The 15136-nt window shown below is 44.7% G+C and overlaps 1 protein-coding gene across 4 annotated transcripts in view; it reads right to left on the bottom strand.

Annotated features, from left to right (window-relative positions):
- The window catches only part of taok2b (TAO kinase 2b), a 21152-nt gene extending 6016 nt beyond the window's left edge, over nt 1-15136 (bottom strand). Inside the window, exons 1-17 of one of the 4 annotated variants that reach the window (XM_076093662.1) lie at nt 14583-15136; nt 12466-12606; nt 11943-12014; nt 11737-11838; nt 10877-10922; nt 10643-10739; nt 9833-9946; nt 9211-9302; nt 8944-9037; nt 8590-8671; nt 8071-8238; nt 6812-7018; nt 6092-6315; nt 5760-5952; nt 5414-5542; nt 5058-5261; nt 4153-4392 (exon numbers count right to left, since the gene is read on the bottom strand). In XM_076093662.1, the coding sequence (XP_075949777.1) occupies nt 4153-4392; nt 5058-5261; nt 5414-5542; nt 5760-5952; nt 6092-6315; nt 6812-7018; nt 8071-8238; nt 8590-8671; nt 8944-9037; nt 9211-9302; nt 9833-9946; nt 10643-10739; nt 10877-10922; nt 11737-11838; nt 11943-12014; nt 12466-12597 (2196 nt within the window). In that variant the 5' untranslated portion in view covers nt 12598-12606; nt 14583-15136. Of the gene's footprint in view, nt 1-334; nt 4393-5057; nt 5262-5413; nt 5543-5759; nt 5953-6091; nt 6316-6811; nt 7019-8070; nt 8239-8589; nt 8672-8943; nt 9038-9210; nt 9303-9832; nt 9947-10642; nt 10740-10876; nt 10923-11736; nt 11839-11942; nt 12015-12465; nt 12607-14582 lie in introns of those variants that run through there. The other 3 variants (XM_076093663.1, XM_076093660.1, XM_076093661.1) reach the window with 3 other exon arrangements.

Raw genomic sequence — 15136 nt, 5'->3', positions numbered from 1 at the left:
TCTTAAATATTAAAGCTGTGATTTGACACACGAGTCATGGCTTCCAATACACAGCCTACTTGTGAGCCCTTTGAATGATTATATACCCACAAGTTAACATAATAATGTAACATACATAAATAATATTTCAACCTTATATTCGATTAAAAACCGTACCGTCACAGAAGCTGTTTTATGGTTTTACGAGGAGATAAAACGTGTGATGATGCAGAAGGAGTGATGATGGACAAAATGATAAAGGGATCTTTCAACACTTATAAATTCAGGGAAAAGGAAAACAAATGAAGACAACGTGGTAATAATGGAAACGAAATCATAAAAACAAACAAGACAATGATTTTCACACAAAACAATTTATTTTTTGTGTAAAGAAAAAATAATCTGGAAGTATGACAAAAGAAAAGTAGTACGCGTGCGAGCACACGGCCTTACAGTCCGCCAACACTCATGCAAAGGGACAACAAAATGGCTGCCAAACAGGATGCAGTACTCGTCTAATAGATACTGCATACATAAAATATATTTAAAAAAAACAAACTTAAGGTGATATAACTCTGTGGAAATGGTGTCACGACAAAACAGAATACAAACATGTAAACATACACAAAGGAACAGGGAATAACTGGAACACAAATGTAAATCAATGGCAAATAAATTACAATGTCTTTCTGAAAGCTTAGACTCTCTCCCCTCCCCCCCCCCCCCCCCCGGGTCAAATACAGTTACGATTGACTTTTCCGACTCAGCAATATTCCTCCATGTAAATGGCTCAAATGTCGTCCTTCTGTGAAATACAGTGCAGGGCACCGTTCTCCAGCATCGTTTTAGCATTTATAGGCTCGAATGCATTTTACTTCCATTAACCAGCTTTCCTCTGCAAATATGAACGTTTATAGATTCTAACGCTCTCAGATCTGCATGTATCAATAGAACATTTTCTCCTAAACGTGGTTCATTTTGACTTAAACGTACAAATCAGAACTTTTTGGTGTTTGAGATTAAAAGAAACCAAAAAAAACAAAAAACGGCACAATTATTGTCAAGTTCCCAGTTGGTCGGACTGAAGTAGAGCTGAAGCCATTAAGCGATTGACGGATTAATATTATTACTAACATTTTCTCTGGTTTCAGTTTCTCAATTCAGAGGATTTGTTGATTCTCCCGGTCACATGTCAACGTAACCTGAATATCTTTGGTTCTGGTCAAACATAAAAGATATTTGGGAAGCTCTGATGAGCATTTTTTAAATATTTTTTGGGAAGTTTCATCGGCGTAACGACGTTCGATAGAAAAGACGATGGCAGATTCTTCATTAATGAAAATAAACACCCTCAACTGAAATGATCTGTTCTCCCACATCACATCTCTCTAATGGTGTTATGAGCAGTGCAAAATGAAACTGTCTATTACTGGATCTCTTCTTTTCATGCGACACTCAACCATCTTCACTTTCACATTCAGTAGTTGCATTTATCTTTGGACTTATAAAATGATTGCGTGTCTCAAAAGATTGTCTGTATGGCTTCATATACATTAAGCTACACTGAAATATTAAATAGTTTTTTAAAATTATATTATACTTTCACTACTCCAAAGCATATCCTGCTTTCTTACTATAAATTTAGGATATGTCACATCACAAGAGGAATTGGTGCAAACAGTTGTAACTAGGAACTCAACTGCTTGTAGGATTATTAAAGAGAAAAATATCTAAATGTTTACATGGTAAATCATAACAAGATTATTGCATAAAGCGCAACAATAACAGGATATCTAACTAGAATTTGATAGATAAAGTATATAATGATGTGTTAACGTGAAACAATGAGCTGTGCAGGCTCAAGTCCTATAACTTCGGACCTTCTGCTTACGACTTTCCACTTGGACTTCTTGGAACTACACATCAAAATAATACCAGATGTCCACAGCGGTCTCGGATGTTTCTGTCCAGCCGATTATTGCACTTTTATACCGACTGAGGGCTAGTGTTCAGGGTGATGTTAGTGACGTCATCTGCTTTTACTGTTCTGCTTTTTCACAGTATTTGGGGAGTGAAATTACAGCCATGAAGCTCTGCGACACTAATATTTGTTCTAAGCACTGATATAACAGTACAACCTTTAAAATAAGACCACTATAAAGAAAAACAAACGATTGCACAAAACTGGTCTTAAAAATAACCATAAAAAAAAATATTTGTCTTACAAATTAAGAGCAAAATAATAAAATCAAATACAAAAAAAAAAAACTTTTACAAAAAGCACAATAATGAAAACTTCACTGGGTTTGGTACAGTAACCGTGGGTTCAGCTGCGTGTTTACGTTTGCAGGGCCCAGCTTGTGTGCACACATGTATGCTTGTTTAAGCTGCAGCAGCCAAAACCTCTTTCAGCCATCCTGCACACGGGCGTACAGGATGTGTGCAAGCTAAAACATATCGCACCTTTAAGAAATGTTATGCAACAAGAGAGACATGTGGGCCCAACTCAAAGAGACACACAAAGGATGGTTGAACAATAGATTAAAAAAGAGCATGATCTCGCACATACTTTTTCCACCCTTTCCTTTAATTTGCCTCACACTGTTGCTATCTCCATGGTCGAGCCTTCCCCCTGACAAACCTTCCAGAGGAAGTTCGTCTCAACTCAAACTCCCACCTCGCCTCCTCACGGAACAACCTCTCTTCCCTCCTCTGTCTCTCCCTCTCTCTCTCCCTCTCCCTCTGTCTCCTCTCCCTCACCTCCCTGGGAAGCAGTTGAGGCAGCCTGCTCGGGATCTCCTTCTTCAAGAGGCCCAGAGTTTGGAGCTTGATCCGGACATTGAGCGGGAGCTTTTTGAGGAGCTGTCCGGCAAGTTTTAGCACTATGGAGTTAGCCAGGTCTGCCAGGACCCCGAGGGGGCGTCTACTGAAGCGCTTCACCCAGAGAAGGCCGTTGGACAAGGGAGAGGTGTTAGTGCAGCGAGCCTGATACTCTAAAGGTAAGCTCTTTAGAGGTACTGGGATTTTGGACTGGCGCCCACCCCAGTTGCGCCCTGCTTTGGGAAACATCTCATAGAGGCTACGCTCAGCCATCCCGCCCAAGACTGACTGGCACATGGCGAACAGGGGTCGAGGCAGCCGGAAAAGAACTCGCATGCAGAGGCGGTTGACTTTGCGCGGTGCGTGCTGGAAGAAGCCGCGGGCCGGCCTGACAATCAGCACCACCACCAAGTACAGAGAGAGGAAAAGAGAGGGGGAGCTGAGGAAGGAGGCGGAAATCAAAATCACGGGGATGTAATAAATCCCCAAACTGAGGGAGAGTCCTAAACTGAAGAGGCCGCTGGCCCAGAGGCTGAGCGACAGGTAGGTGGAGAGAGACAGGGAGCAGCATGAACGGAGGAAGAGGTACGAGAAGAAGAGCGCCAAGAAGGCGAGCTCGGCGGAGAGAAGAACCGACGCCACCGAGGGCAGAGGAGGTGAGCGGCGGAGGGAGAGGAGGAAGATTGAGAGTAGCAGAAAAGTGAGGTTGGAGGGCTGGGCAGCGGCGGAGAGGGAGAGGAGAAGGCAGATGGCGTGAGAGAAGAGCGAAGGAAAGGAAGTCTGAGCGGGGGGAGACAGGGGGGAGGTGGGTAGGGGCTCCAGCTCCTCGGCAGCATTGGGGAAGTAAAACTCGGACAGCTCATCGATCACTCGCTCGCGGATTCGTCTCTTTTCTGGGGACAGGGAGGAGATGAAGTCTGATGGACAACCATCAGCCACGCCCCTGCCTTCCTCCTCCTCCTCAGTGTCTCCGTGTGCAGTTCTACTGTGATCATCCTCGTACTCCCACTGCACTCCTTCTACTTCCCTCAACTCTGTCCCCTCTTCACTGACTTCCCACTCCCCCTCCTCATCATCATCATTTCCCCTTGTGTCATTGTCTTCATCTAGCTCATGTTTCCTCGCGCCCTCCTCCTCCGCTCCTGTATAAATTTCCTTGTCTTCCAATACTACTCCATCGAGCTCATCCTCAGCATCATACACCTCCCTCCCCTGTTCTAACTCGCCGTCCCTCTCCCCCTCCCCCTCTGCTCCTGCCACCCCCGCCTCACTGTCCCAGCTGGCGCTCGGCCCCTCTGTCGCCCGTCCCTCTCCCTCCTCGGGGGACCACAGGCTCGGGGTGCTGTCACTCACTTTGAGGCTCTTGGGCTGCTGGCGGACCTCCACGGCGTGTTTCTGACGCAGCTCCTGCTCGCGCCTCTTGTTGTACTCCATCTGGTTGGTGAGCTCCGTCTGGTGCTGCGTGCGGATCAGGTCGGCCCGCGTGCGCTGCACCAAACCCAGCTGGCGGAACTCCAGCTCCTGGGTGGACTCGTGGTGACGAAGAAGCATCGCACACTCCAAGTCCTTCAGAGTCTGCTTCTTGTTCAGCTCCTAGAGGAGATAAGGAGACGGTAAGGTGGCAGGAACGATACTGGAATACTGTGAGGAGAGGGAACGTTTTTCCACAGATTGATGGACAGGAGAATATTTTAAGTATATTTCTTATACATCTCATTTTGAAGATAATTTAAAAACATTTTTTATGTATTAAAAGTGCTTATGTGTCCACAAGCACTTGGGGATGAAGGAGATGTAGAATATTTTAGTCCTCCAAATCATGTCTTTTATTTCAGACAAATTCAGATGAAGAAAAGACATCACACCAAGTCATCCACCACCGGCCCATGATCCTGCACTTTCCCACGAAGAATGCTGACATTAACAGAATCACCAGCAAACTTAAAGAAGTGTATTTTTGATCTGCCTGACTTGTCTTTTTAACTTTTATTCAACTTGATACAGACTTTACTGTGTCGTAAAAGTCCCAAAACGAGTATATTTACTACCCGGGGATAATTGTGCTACCTGATAATGTAATTTACCGTCTCTTTCTGAGACTGTGCCTGAATATGTCCACCTCAAAGAGAACAAAGACTTAAACCAGGGGACACTAAATGTACGCTGCAAAAAAGGCAGGCAGGCTGTTTAAAATGTGTTTTAGGGGAACTGAATTGTTGATCCAACGTTGACAGGGCTATATCATTTAAAAACGGTACCTCTCGGAGCAGGTCCTGCTCTAGGTTGTGGCGTGCCAGCAGCATCTTCCTCTTGTACTGCCGACATTGCAGCTCGTAATACTGCCTCTGCCGCCGCAGCAGACCGGCCTCTTCCTCCGCCTGCAGCTGCTGCAGACATTCCTTCTGATGCACCAACCACTCTTGTTTCTCCCGCTTTGGTGTTGACTGGTTCTCATTCAGTTCCTGGAGCGGAAACAAATTAAAGTCAATAACAGAAAGAAGACTAGTATTAGCCGAGTAGGCCGAAAGATCAGTGCTGTTTGTATATTGTTCGTACGATGCGGGGTTCATTTTAAGTTTCAGGGTAGTGGGTACTCTCATTGAATTAAAATCACCTCTTTGAGCTGCTCTTTGCGTTGTCGATACTGGCGTTTCTGGGACTCCAGCAGACCCGTCAACTCCTTCTTCTGCTGGCCCAGTATATGCTGCTGGAACTTCTTCTCCTCAGTCAGGACTGCCTTTGTCTACAACAACCACAACAACAACACATAACCTCATTAACGTCAGGGTTTGGAGAAGCACAAGGTTAAACAAAAAACTGGAACATTCACTGTAAAACGGGTATTTGTCACAGATTACAGATCTCCCCCCCTCTAGTTTCTCTGGTTGTTATGTCAAGCCGTGTGCTTTTCCCATCTCGTATTCATCTCTGCCTCTGATATCTTATTATCACTCACTCACCCTCCACCAGCTCACCTCCTTCTCAAGGATAACCTGGTGCTTCTTGGAGAGCTTTTCTCCCTCCATTGAGAAGCTGTTCCTCTGATTCTCCAGCTCTTTGTCCAGCCTCAGCTGGTGCTCATCCATCTCTGCCTTCAGCTTGTTCTCCAAGCCCATCAGCTGCTTCTGGTGCTGCCGCCGCATTCGCTTGTACCTGTGAGGAGAAACGGGGCATTGAGGTTAGGACTGTAAAGCCCTTTTAAACTGTATGATTAAGAGCTATACAAAAAAATATACTTGAAACATGAAAACATATTTTTATAGGAATATACGGCATGTATGCGTCACGTTACCCTGACATCTGCTCTCTGAGGGCAGAGCCTTGCTCATGTTCCTGGATCTGACGGGTGACGAGCGAGGCTGTCCTGATGGTGGCAAAATGGTCTCTGCCTCGACGACGCCTCCCCCCTCCTCCTCCGCCGCCAACACCAGCACCAACACCAACACCAGCAGATGAAGCTTCTCGTAGCGGGTCAACCTCTGGCTGATACGGATCATCGTAGATGTTGTCATGGCTCTACGTAGTGGAGAGCGAGCGAAGGAGAAATCAGATGAGTGTGAAATGATTTATAAAAGACAAGTCCGTGGTGGTTTGAGGATCAGTCTTTTCTCATCCTAGTACGAAACATTTACTAGAGATTAACTTCTGAATCAGTGAAGATTCACCAAACCTTTGGCAACACTGTCTAAACTGGTGCTGCTATTACTTTCCATTTCCTGAAGGTGGTGCAAGTGTGCGTGTGTGAAATTGGTCAGACCATTTGTTCAAATCCAGTATTTGAGGAAGTCAAAGTAAAAAGAAAGATATCAAGACACAAAGTAAAAGTGAACCACAGGACAAAAACATAAAAGAAAATGCTTCCAATATCTTTTTCTTCGGAAAAGATTCCGTGTTCGTTCTCTCTTTTAGGAGACTGTGTAAAACTGATGGACATGGTGCTGACTGATGTCACAGAGGGGCTTGGGCGGGACTCAACATACCCGCCCACAGACGGTAAAACATTTGGACTGACCAGCGGCTTGTGCAGGACGGAGCTGTTGGAGGTGACGGTGTGCTCTCCCTCCTGCATCATGGCCATCTCCCCGCTGTCGTCAGAGCCGTCTGCCAGGCTGTTGACCGAGCTGCTCTGGGAGCTGGCGCTGATTGACATGGACGGCAGAGAGTGGGAGCTCTCCATGCTGTTGACCGTGCCGGTGCGCAGCATATACTGCTCCACATCCTGGGGGGAAAAGAAAGAGGAAGTTTTGTCAAGAGGTTTAGGGGAAAAACAACACTTTTAGGATTTACTACATAGGGTGGTAGTTGTGTATGGAGCAGTTTAGAGCACACATGTATTAAATTATTCTATGAAATCCTTTCTTATCAGACAAACAGTAAAATATGAAACAAGCTAACAGTAAGACACAGGCCCTCTAGAAGAGTGCAGCACCACATTCTCACAATTCCTTCATTTCCTTTTCGGGGGAACAACCAACTGGAATTAAAATGTTGATGGAAACAAAGGCCTTTGTATGGAGAGGAAGGGGCGCTACATTCACAATATATACTGAGAAGTACAATACAAAGGCAGGATGGATGCTAGAACCAGCTGTTTGCCCTTACAGACCCTGATACACGCTTCTTCCTCTTCTTAAATAAAAGAGTTTGAAGGTTCATCTTCAAGGCAGCTGTACGTTTTTGGAGTGGCATTTCCAACTTAGATAATGAAAAATATAGTCTTTTCAAGAGTTTCTCCACAGTTCTTGTGTCATGCTTTCGGTTAGCATGAAATGCGACACATGGGCTTTAAGGCAATGCAAACTGTTGCCTTTCACAAAAATCAGGCCATTCAAAGCAATCCATTGTCATGTGTAAATGGATATCAGTGCTGATCCGGGCATATTTTAAAGGATCGTAACGGCTAAAATAAATCTGAACAAACGCGATCCTTTCATCACGCTGCTTCCTGTTTTTGTAAAGCTCGTCTGCTGGTGTTGCAGCGCTGACAGCCGGGTTCTACGGTGCGAGACTTTCACTTAGTCAACAGCTGCTGTTTCAAAGTGTCAGATACGCATTCAGTCAACATTTAGGTAAATACAAGTATTGGATAAGACTCCCAGTCTTCAGGGACCCGGGGGAAAACCTGATCAGGACATCTGTAGTTAGTAAATTAAGAGCTGAAAGCCAATAGTAGCCACTAGCTGGTATTTATCCATCAGTAACCTTACGACCTCCCTGATCTCCCCCCTAAAGCTGTGTTGGCCTCTTCCTCCTCCTCTGTCCCAGTTGTACCTCTTCCTCCTCGCCTCCTTCTGGTGCGGGGCCGTTGAGGGCCTCGTGGAAGAGGATTTTCTTCATCTTCCGGTACTGAAGGTTGTCCAGCTCGCGGACAGCGTCCTTGGTGCGGGCGATCAGGTCCATCACAGCTGTCACGGGACGCTCTCTGCATAGGAAGTGGTGCTGGGCGGATAGAGGGGTTAAGAGAGTGGATTTGAATTAAAATAAAATAATCACAGGATCATTAGTATCTGAGATCAAGTTCCCTGTATGTCCAGATTAACCTACATGAGAGTTGGGGGAGTTTTGGGGAGACAAGATTACAGTCACGACGTTGATTTTGTTTTGTTCTCGTCCATCACAACCTTTTATTAGAGCATACTAATTATATTCAATTTAACACAATTGGTCCTCTGGCTAAAAGCTGTTCTTATTCAGATTTCCTTTTGCTCGATCATAAGGACGATCTCTTACAAAGAGACGATCACACGCCTCCGCCTGCCTTCATGTACAACATCAAACATCTCTTTGTACCTTCAGCAGCACATCAGAGGTAGGTCTGTCCTGGGCGATCTTCTGCAAACAGGAGTCCACAAAATTTCGGAAATAATCCGACCTGAAAATGATATAATTGTCATTATATAGCGTGTAAATGTTGTTCTCACTAAAACACAGATAAATAAATTCGTCAAGTTCATTTCATTTCTAGTCTGTTTTTTTATTCCATGGTTTTTAACCCCCGTAGACTTTGTGTGCAAAACCATAAAATTCAATCTTTGAAAATCAAACATTAGAAGCTATTTTGTAAAGAAACATTTATAACAACATAATAAACAAATCAACAACAGAAGTCCTAGAGGACATTTAGGAAGCTTCTCCAACTCTCACCAGTGATTAGACTGCAACACGGGGCTCTCATTCTGGGCGATGTGGTATAAGGCACTCATGGCATTCATGTTGAACAGAGGAGGCTTCCTTTCCGCTGCAGAGTGACAAAGCACGACATCGCGTGACAGAGAGTGGCAGATAAAGAGCAAGAAGAAAAACAAAAGAAGAGAGGAATAAGCAAAGAAAAGGGTTGGATGCTTTCAGCTTTGTGAACACACGCACACAGAAAAACAACCACTGGTGAACTGTTTAAGGGCCATCTCTTACCCAGCTCTATGCAGGTGATGCCAAGTGACCACACATCCACCTTCCCATCGTACTGACCCTCGTCCATGGCCAGAATCACCTCAGGGGCCATCCTGCATGGAGGATACAACAAAGCAATTTAGCCATTTTCCTCTGTTGTTCTCTGATCCTGGACCGACGGAGAACACACCACCTCAGGGCTCACAGCCGCCCCAACGTCTCCACCACATGAACAGACACGAGTATCACGAGGGTCACGCTGCCTCATGTATAACAACAACAGTAACCTGCAGCCCGTGAACAGTGGAGTCTGATGTCCTTGTGAGAGATATGCAGGTAGTGCTGAAAGGATTAGTTGACCGACAGTAAACACTGTTTCCATTCGGGCTGCGAATTAACTCTGAATATCAAATTTAGCACCTTCAAGGATTACAAAATAAAAAAATGTCTTTAAGGTATTTTATGATACAGGGACATGCTTAATGGCGCTCAAGAACATCGGGGGGGTTGATGACAATTGTCTTTATAAGCGGGGACTATTTTTCTGTGTGGTAAACCTGATGAATATGGACGTGAGCACGGGGCAAGCTTTGCTGGATCATAATTCGGTGTAATTCTTACGAACGAGAAACTGTTATCTTACCAGTAAGGTGTTCCCACGAAGGAGTTAGCCGGGGCAACGATGGAGGCGGAGCCAAAGTCTCCCAGTTTGACCTGACCCGGCTCGGTTAGCAAGATGTTTCCTGCCTTCACGTCCCTGAGAGAGAGAAATGATCAGATAAGAGACAATGACTGGTTAGGAAAAAATCGTGAGGAAGACAAAACAAATGGAGACACATGAGAGAGACAATGTATTGCTGCTGCACAAACACCACTGCATAAGCTCATCTGAAGCTCGGTTCATACTCGTATGTACGGATACTCTGTGCGCCGCATTATTCTCCAAAACGCCAGAGGGCGTTACAGACAAAATGAACTGTGAAGAATCAAAAAGACAACGAGTGTAACCCAGAGATATGCCCATAGACTGTAGGTGTAACAGGCATAAAGCCTCAAATCAACCTCCACGATGTCAAGGAGGGATTGTAATTATCTGTAAAGTCATATCTCATATTCATGGACTACTTTGTTGCCTTTGTACGAGGCCTGTAAAGAAACAAGTCAAGTATTAAATGCATTATAAGGAAACAAAGGTTGAATATCTGGTAAACTATTTGATTTGGCTGCAAAATATGTACTCAAATGAAGATATGAAGGCATGTAAATAGTGTTTTTATCAGTGAACTATTTGTGACAGTCACGTGCGCACCATGTTACAAAAATTCTGAGGCGCACGACCAAGCGCCAGGCAGCACAGTTTGTGCTTTTTCTGCCCTGTATTAGCTGTAAGGAGAAGTGTGTGGGAGGAGAGCAGAATAGACACAGAAAGTGAGAAAAGGAACGGGGGGGTTACCTGTGAATCATGTTGTGGGAGTGAAGATACACCAATCCCTGCAATGCACCATGGGTTATGGCAGCTATTTCCACTTCCTGGAGGGGTTTCTTGTGGACTGGGAGAGGAGAGGCATTAATATCAGGTATGGTTCATGTGAACGACAGAAATGTAATTAACTCATTAGTGATAATCTTAATTAATTTGTGTTAATGTCTTAATTACTCATTTGTCACATTATTATTTCGTACTTACCTTCTAAGAGGTCAGAAGCTGAGCCCAGGCAGTACTCCATCACCAGCTAGGAGAGACACAGAGCGTTTTAGGGAGGAGCACACTTCATGTTAAGGACCGTTTCACACTCGACTCCAATGGAAAAGTGCTTTTTGCACTGGAGGCAGTTTTTAGCTGACAGTTCATTACAGATATTTAAGTGTAAGAGCTGTTGTTAAGCTAAGGTAAAGCCCAGAAAAGTGCTCTCAAGTCCACCTTAAAAATAGAGATTGAAACATCTCTTACACCCTTTTCCTACAAAAAAGAATGCCGATTGTAAACTTCTCTATCAAAGACAAAAGCAAGATGTTAGTTGGAGGGGTTTTCAGTGGGAAAGAGGCTCTAGAGGCTAAATCGGATGTAAAAAAAGCTTAATGTGCCACATTTGTTATCTGTCATGTACAGTAAGAGTACAGTACTGTGCACATCATTACAAAACCACTGACATTGCAGCAGCAAGGACATTTGCAACGCCACAACTTCCCCACGGGACAGAGTGCATTTTAAGGAACTCTAAAACTACATTTTCTAGATTTGCTTCCTGAACAATCGTTCGGGGTTCTGAACGGAGTTTGCAGAGCCGACTGAAGCAACTACAACTTGGGTACCAGTTCATAGATAGTAGGCGCTACTAGTATCGATATTAGGACGAGGGGTCGACATTTGTTGTTGTTTATTTTAGTTAAAAACAATGTCAGGCTTTGTTGTTGACTTCCTCACGGAGAGGAGTGAATGAGATACTGTGAGTAAAGGAGAGAAATAAAACGTAACTTTGGAGTAGCACCGTTCAATCAATTTACGGTTAGTATTTGAAACACACACACACACACACACACACTCACCCATGCTGTGTGCTCTCTCAGGTAGCAGCCGTGGTACTCAACAGTGTTGGGGTGGCGCAGTTTCTGGAGGAACTTCACTTCCTTGATGATATCCTGCCATTTCTGGAACACCAACAGAGCCACAAACGTCGATGAGCGAACCGGACTTGTAAACCGATCTCACATCGGCGATAAGACGACGGATGAGAGCGTTTGCCGGGTCTTACCTCGTTGGACTGCTTGCCACCATAGGACATCTTCTTGATGGCCACCACCTCATTGGTGCGGATGTCATGGGCCTAATGTGGAAAGGTGAGGGGCGACAGACAATAAATGACTTCATCTCCGGCTGATAAGTTTGTCCACCTTGTGTTTTAATGGCAGCACCTTCATCACTACTGTCCCTCCTGTCTAACAGACACCACTCCCACCGTTGTCTTTCAGTTACTCTCCTTTGTTGTGCTTACCTCTTCACACCGTCAACCACTTTGACCCAGGTTAGATTACAGCGATTACTTTTTCAAGGTAATGGGTTGTGGATTCTAACTATACTGAAAAGACCTGTTTACAGTCATTTCACAGTCAATAGATCTCCTTTCCTGATAAATACTCAAGTAAAATGCATACTCTTCACACGACTTTTAAATGTTTTAGTGTACCCACATCATGAGGCCAGCTGCCAGAGATGAAAGACACACAATTCACACCTCTAAAGAGGACACCATTGGTGCAAAAAAAACAGTCACTTACGAAGTAGACTGCTCCGAAGCTCCCATGGCCGATCTCCCTCAGGTCCGTGAAGAGCTTCTCAGGGTCCTCCCTGAAGAACAGCTCAGCCACCTCCGGGTCCTTCAGGCTCCCGGCCCGCACAATCGCAGGCATGGCCAGCGCCTGGTGAGCGAGGAAGAGACACACCGGGTGAGCGTCTGCTCTTTGGAAGGATTACCAACACCGGCCGCCTGGGAAATACGGTCGCCGACTTCTCTCAGCACGTTAGAACTTTTTTAAACTGCACCTATGTTGATATTTATGTACTGTGCATGTGTGTTTTGATGTAGCTTAAGCATTAGTTTTTTATCCAGGTTGTTGTTGCGTGTAAAATGTGTGTCAACATCTGCACTTTAACTGTGTAAGTACACACAAATGCACATCTGTGTTGGCTCATATGGATGGAAAATATCAGTGTTCGTCAGCTTCAAATGATCACCCACCCACCACCATCATCATCATCCTCCTCCTCCATCTGTCTCTCTAATACTGAACGTTGCTGCATCGTGTTTTTTGACACTTACATTGCAACATTCATAAATAGTTAATTACCATAATTTCACCAGATACAGTATATGCCGCTTTAAGCTTCTGTAAGTCCTATATAAATGTTTTAGCATCGCATAATGTTTTTTAGCAATCAAAATGTCTTCTGCAGCGTTTATTTTCTCAAATAATTATTCAATCTTCCTGCTGAAATAAGAGTCAAACATCACAAAATGATTCACATGTTCATGGTTCAACTAAACAAATCCTCTCTCTGCCAATAGTTTCGGTTCTTCAAAACAATAAACAACGATCTTGATGTTCGACTGTGATCGATACATCTTACAGCATGAGCCTGGTCGATGCGTCGCTCTCCCTCTGGTACAAAGAGACATCTCTCTGAGAAGCAGCAGACGACAGCAGGACGGGTTTCACAAGATAAAAGCAAACCGCCAACCAGCTTAGCAGGTCCATGATTTGTCTATCAAGTTCTACTTTTGTTTAAGTGCCACTACAGTGTTTGATATCTCTCTGAAACGGACATCAGAGGTTTCCTGACCGACTATAGAAATGTAGCTAAACGAGTGGTTCATAACGGGATAAGGCACCGAGGAATAAATATGCCGACACATACGTCCCAATTTCTATTTTTACAGTATTTTGTTTCTAAATCTTTCATTTATTTTGCAGTTGATATAATAATGAACCACGGGATCAAAATGATCCATACATTACTAGATGTAAGCTACTACTGAAGGTCTACATGAAACCACGTCTTTTTTAAATATTAACTTAAACTCTGACTTGCTGTATGCTTCTGTGGCTACAGGTCAGACACAAGATGTGTGATGCACCGTCTGTCAAGTTAGCAGCCTGGCAGAGAGGATACATCATGGGACATTAGGTTCTTGCCAAAGAGTTCAAATGTAACACATGCTCCATATATTTTAAGTGGTCGGTAACTGAACAACTGGGCCTTTGTTTCAGTATCTACAAAACGAACAAGCACCAGATGACATGTCTCTTTCAGGGCCATTTTGCTGCTGTCAAAGAGGAAGCACATTGTTCCCTTTGAAAATGAGAAGTTCTTTCAATCTTGCAACCAAAAGCCTAAAGCAAGCTCTCAATCTGTCTTTAAAGAACCATCCATGCCATACTCATCTCACTCACACACACACACACAGGAAGAGGCAACACATGCTAGAATTGTGTGATTTCAGTGAAGATTATCTCGCATATTCTGGAAAACAAAATGTTTATCATCATTGGTTGGAGTAATTGTCTCCATGGGAGCTTTGCCATCAGTGCACATCTCAGCTGGGCAAGCTGAGATGGCGTTTGCACTTGGCTGGTCAATTAGGCTATCTTTGCTCTAGCTCCCCAAAGAATAAATGCATGACATGTATTCAACTGTAGACAACAACAACTCAAGGATGGCTGGGGTGTTCAGGCTGCAGGCCAACAACAAGCCTACATGTCAATGTCAACGTCTCTCCAGGATCTGAACATCAGGGTGTTAATTGTGCTTGGTATTGTTCCCCTGCAAAGAGGGGTGAAGAGGCCCATGCGGCTGCTTTAGCAGTGAGTGCTGAATGATTTATAACATGTCTTACCGTGGCTTCTGGGACCCAGCTAGCTCTAGAGCTAGCTGTCCGGCCTGGCTGGAAAAATAATGGTCTCCCTCCCTTTTCCTCGGCACTGGCGTCTACTCAACACGAACAAACCACATTGTGCCCGTCGGTGCTTTTACTCAAAGTCCTCTCCATCCTGATTGCTCCCAGTTTGTTGGACAGCTGGCAGGTGTGCGCGACTTGACACCAGTAGCGTGCCAGTCAATTAAAGTGACAGCTAAGCTGACTGACGCCTGCCAGCTAAACTAGCCAGTCGGCTAGGTATCAAGAGCTGCCTTCAGAGAGAAAATCAGAGGCTAGCTGTGGCTGCTGTTAGCAGCGCCGCTAACTAAATAACGTGACGCCAGGAGCCGCCCGGAACGTTTTCAATGGGACACCGATTCATTAATCTCCACGGGTCCGCAACGTGCTCCGCTCCGTGCTGTCATTACGTTGGTGTGGTCTGCGGATTTCGTCCCCGGTTCGTGTTATCCCCATTTTGCTCGAGTCTCATCCGTTTTTGTTCAGGACTTCATGATGGCGGAGCGGGGTGGGAG

The sequence above is a fragment of the Anarhichas minor genome, unplaced genomic scaffold, assembly GCF_050575085.1.
Source record: "Anarhichas minor isolate MPS153535 unplaced genomic scaffold, ASM5057508v1 ptg000017l, whole genome shotgun sequence".
In the NCBI taxonomy this organism is placed as follows: domain Eukaryota; kingdom Metazoa; phylum Chordata; class Actinopteri; order Perciformes; family Anarhichadidae; genus Anarhichas; species Anarhichas minor.
This window is presented reverse-complemented; position numbering and strand designations above follow the sequence as displayed.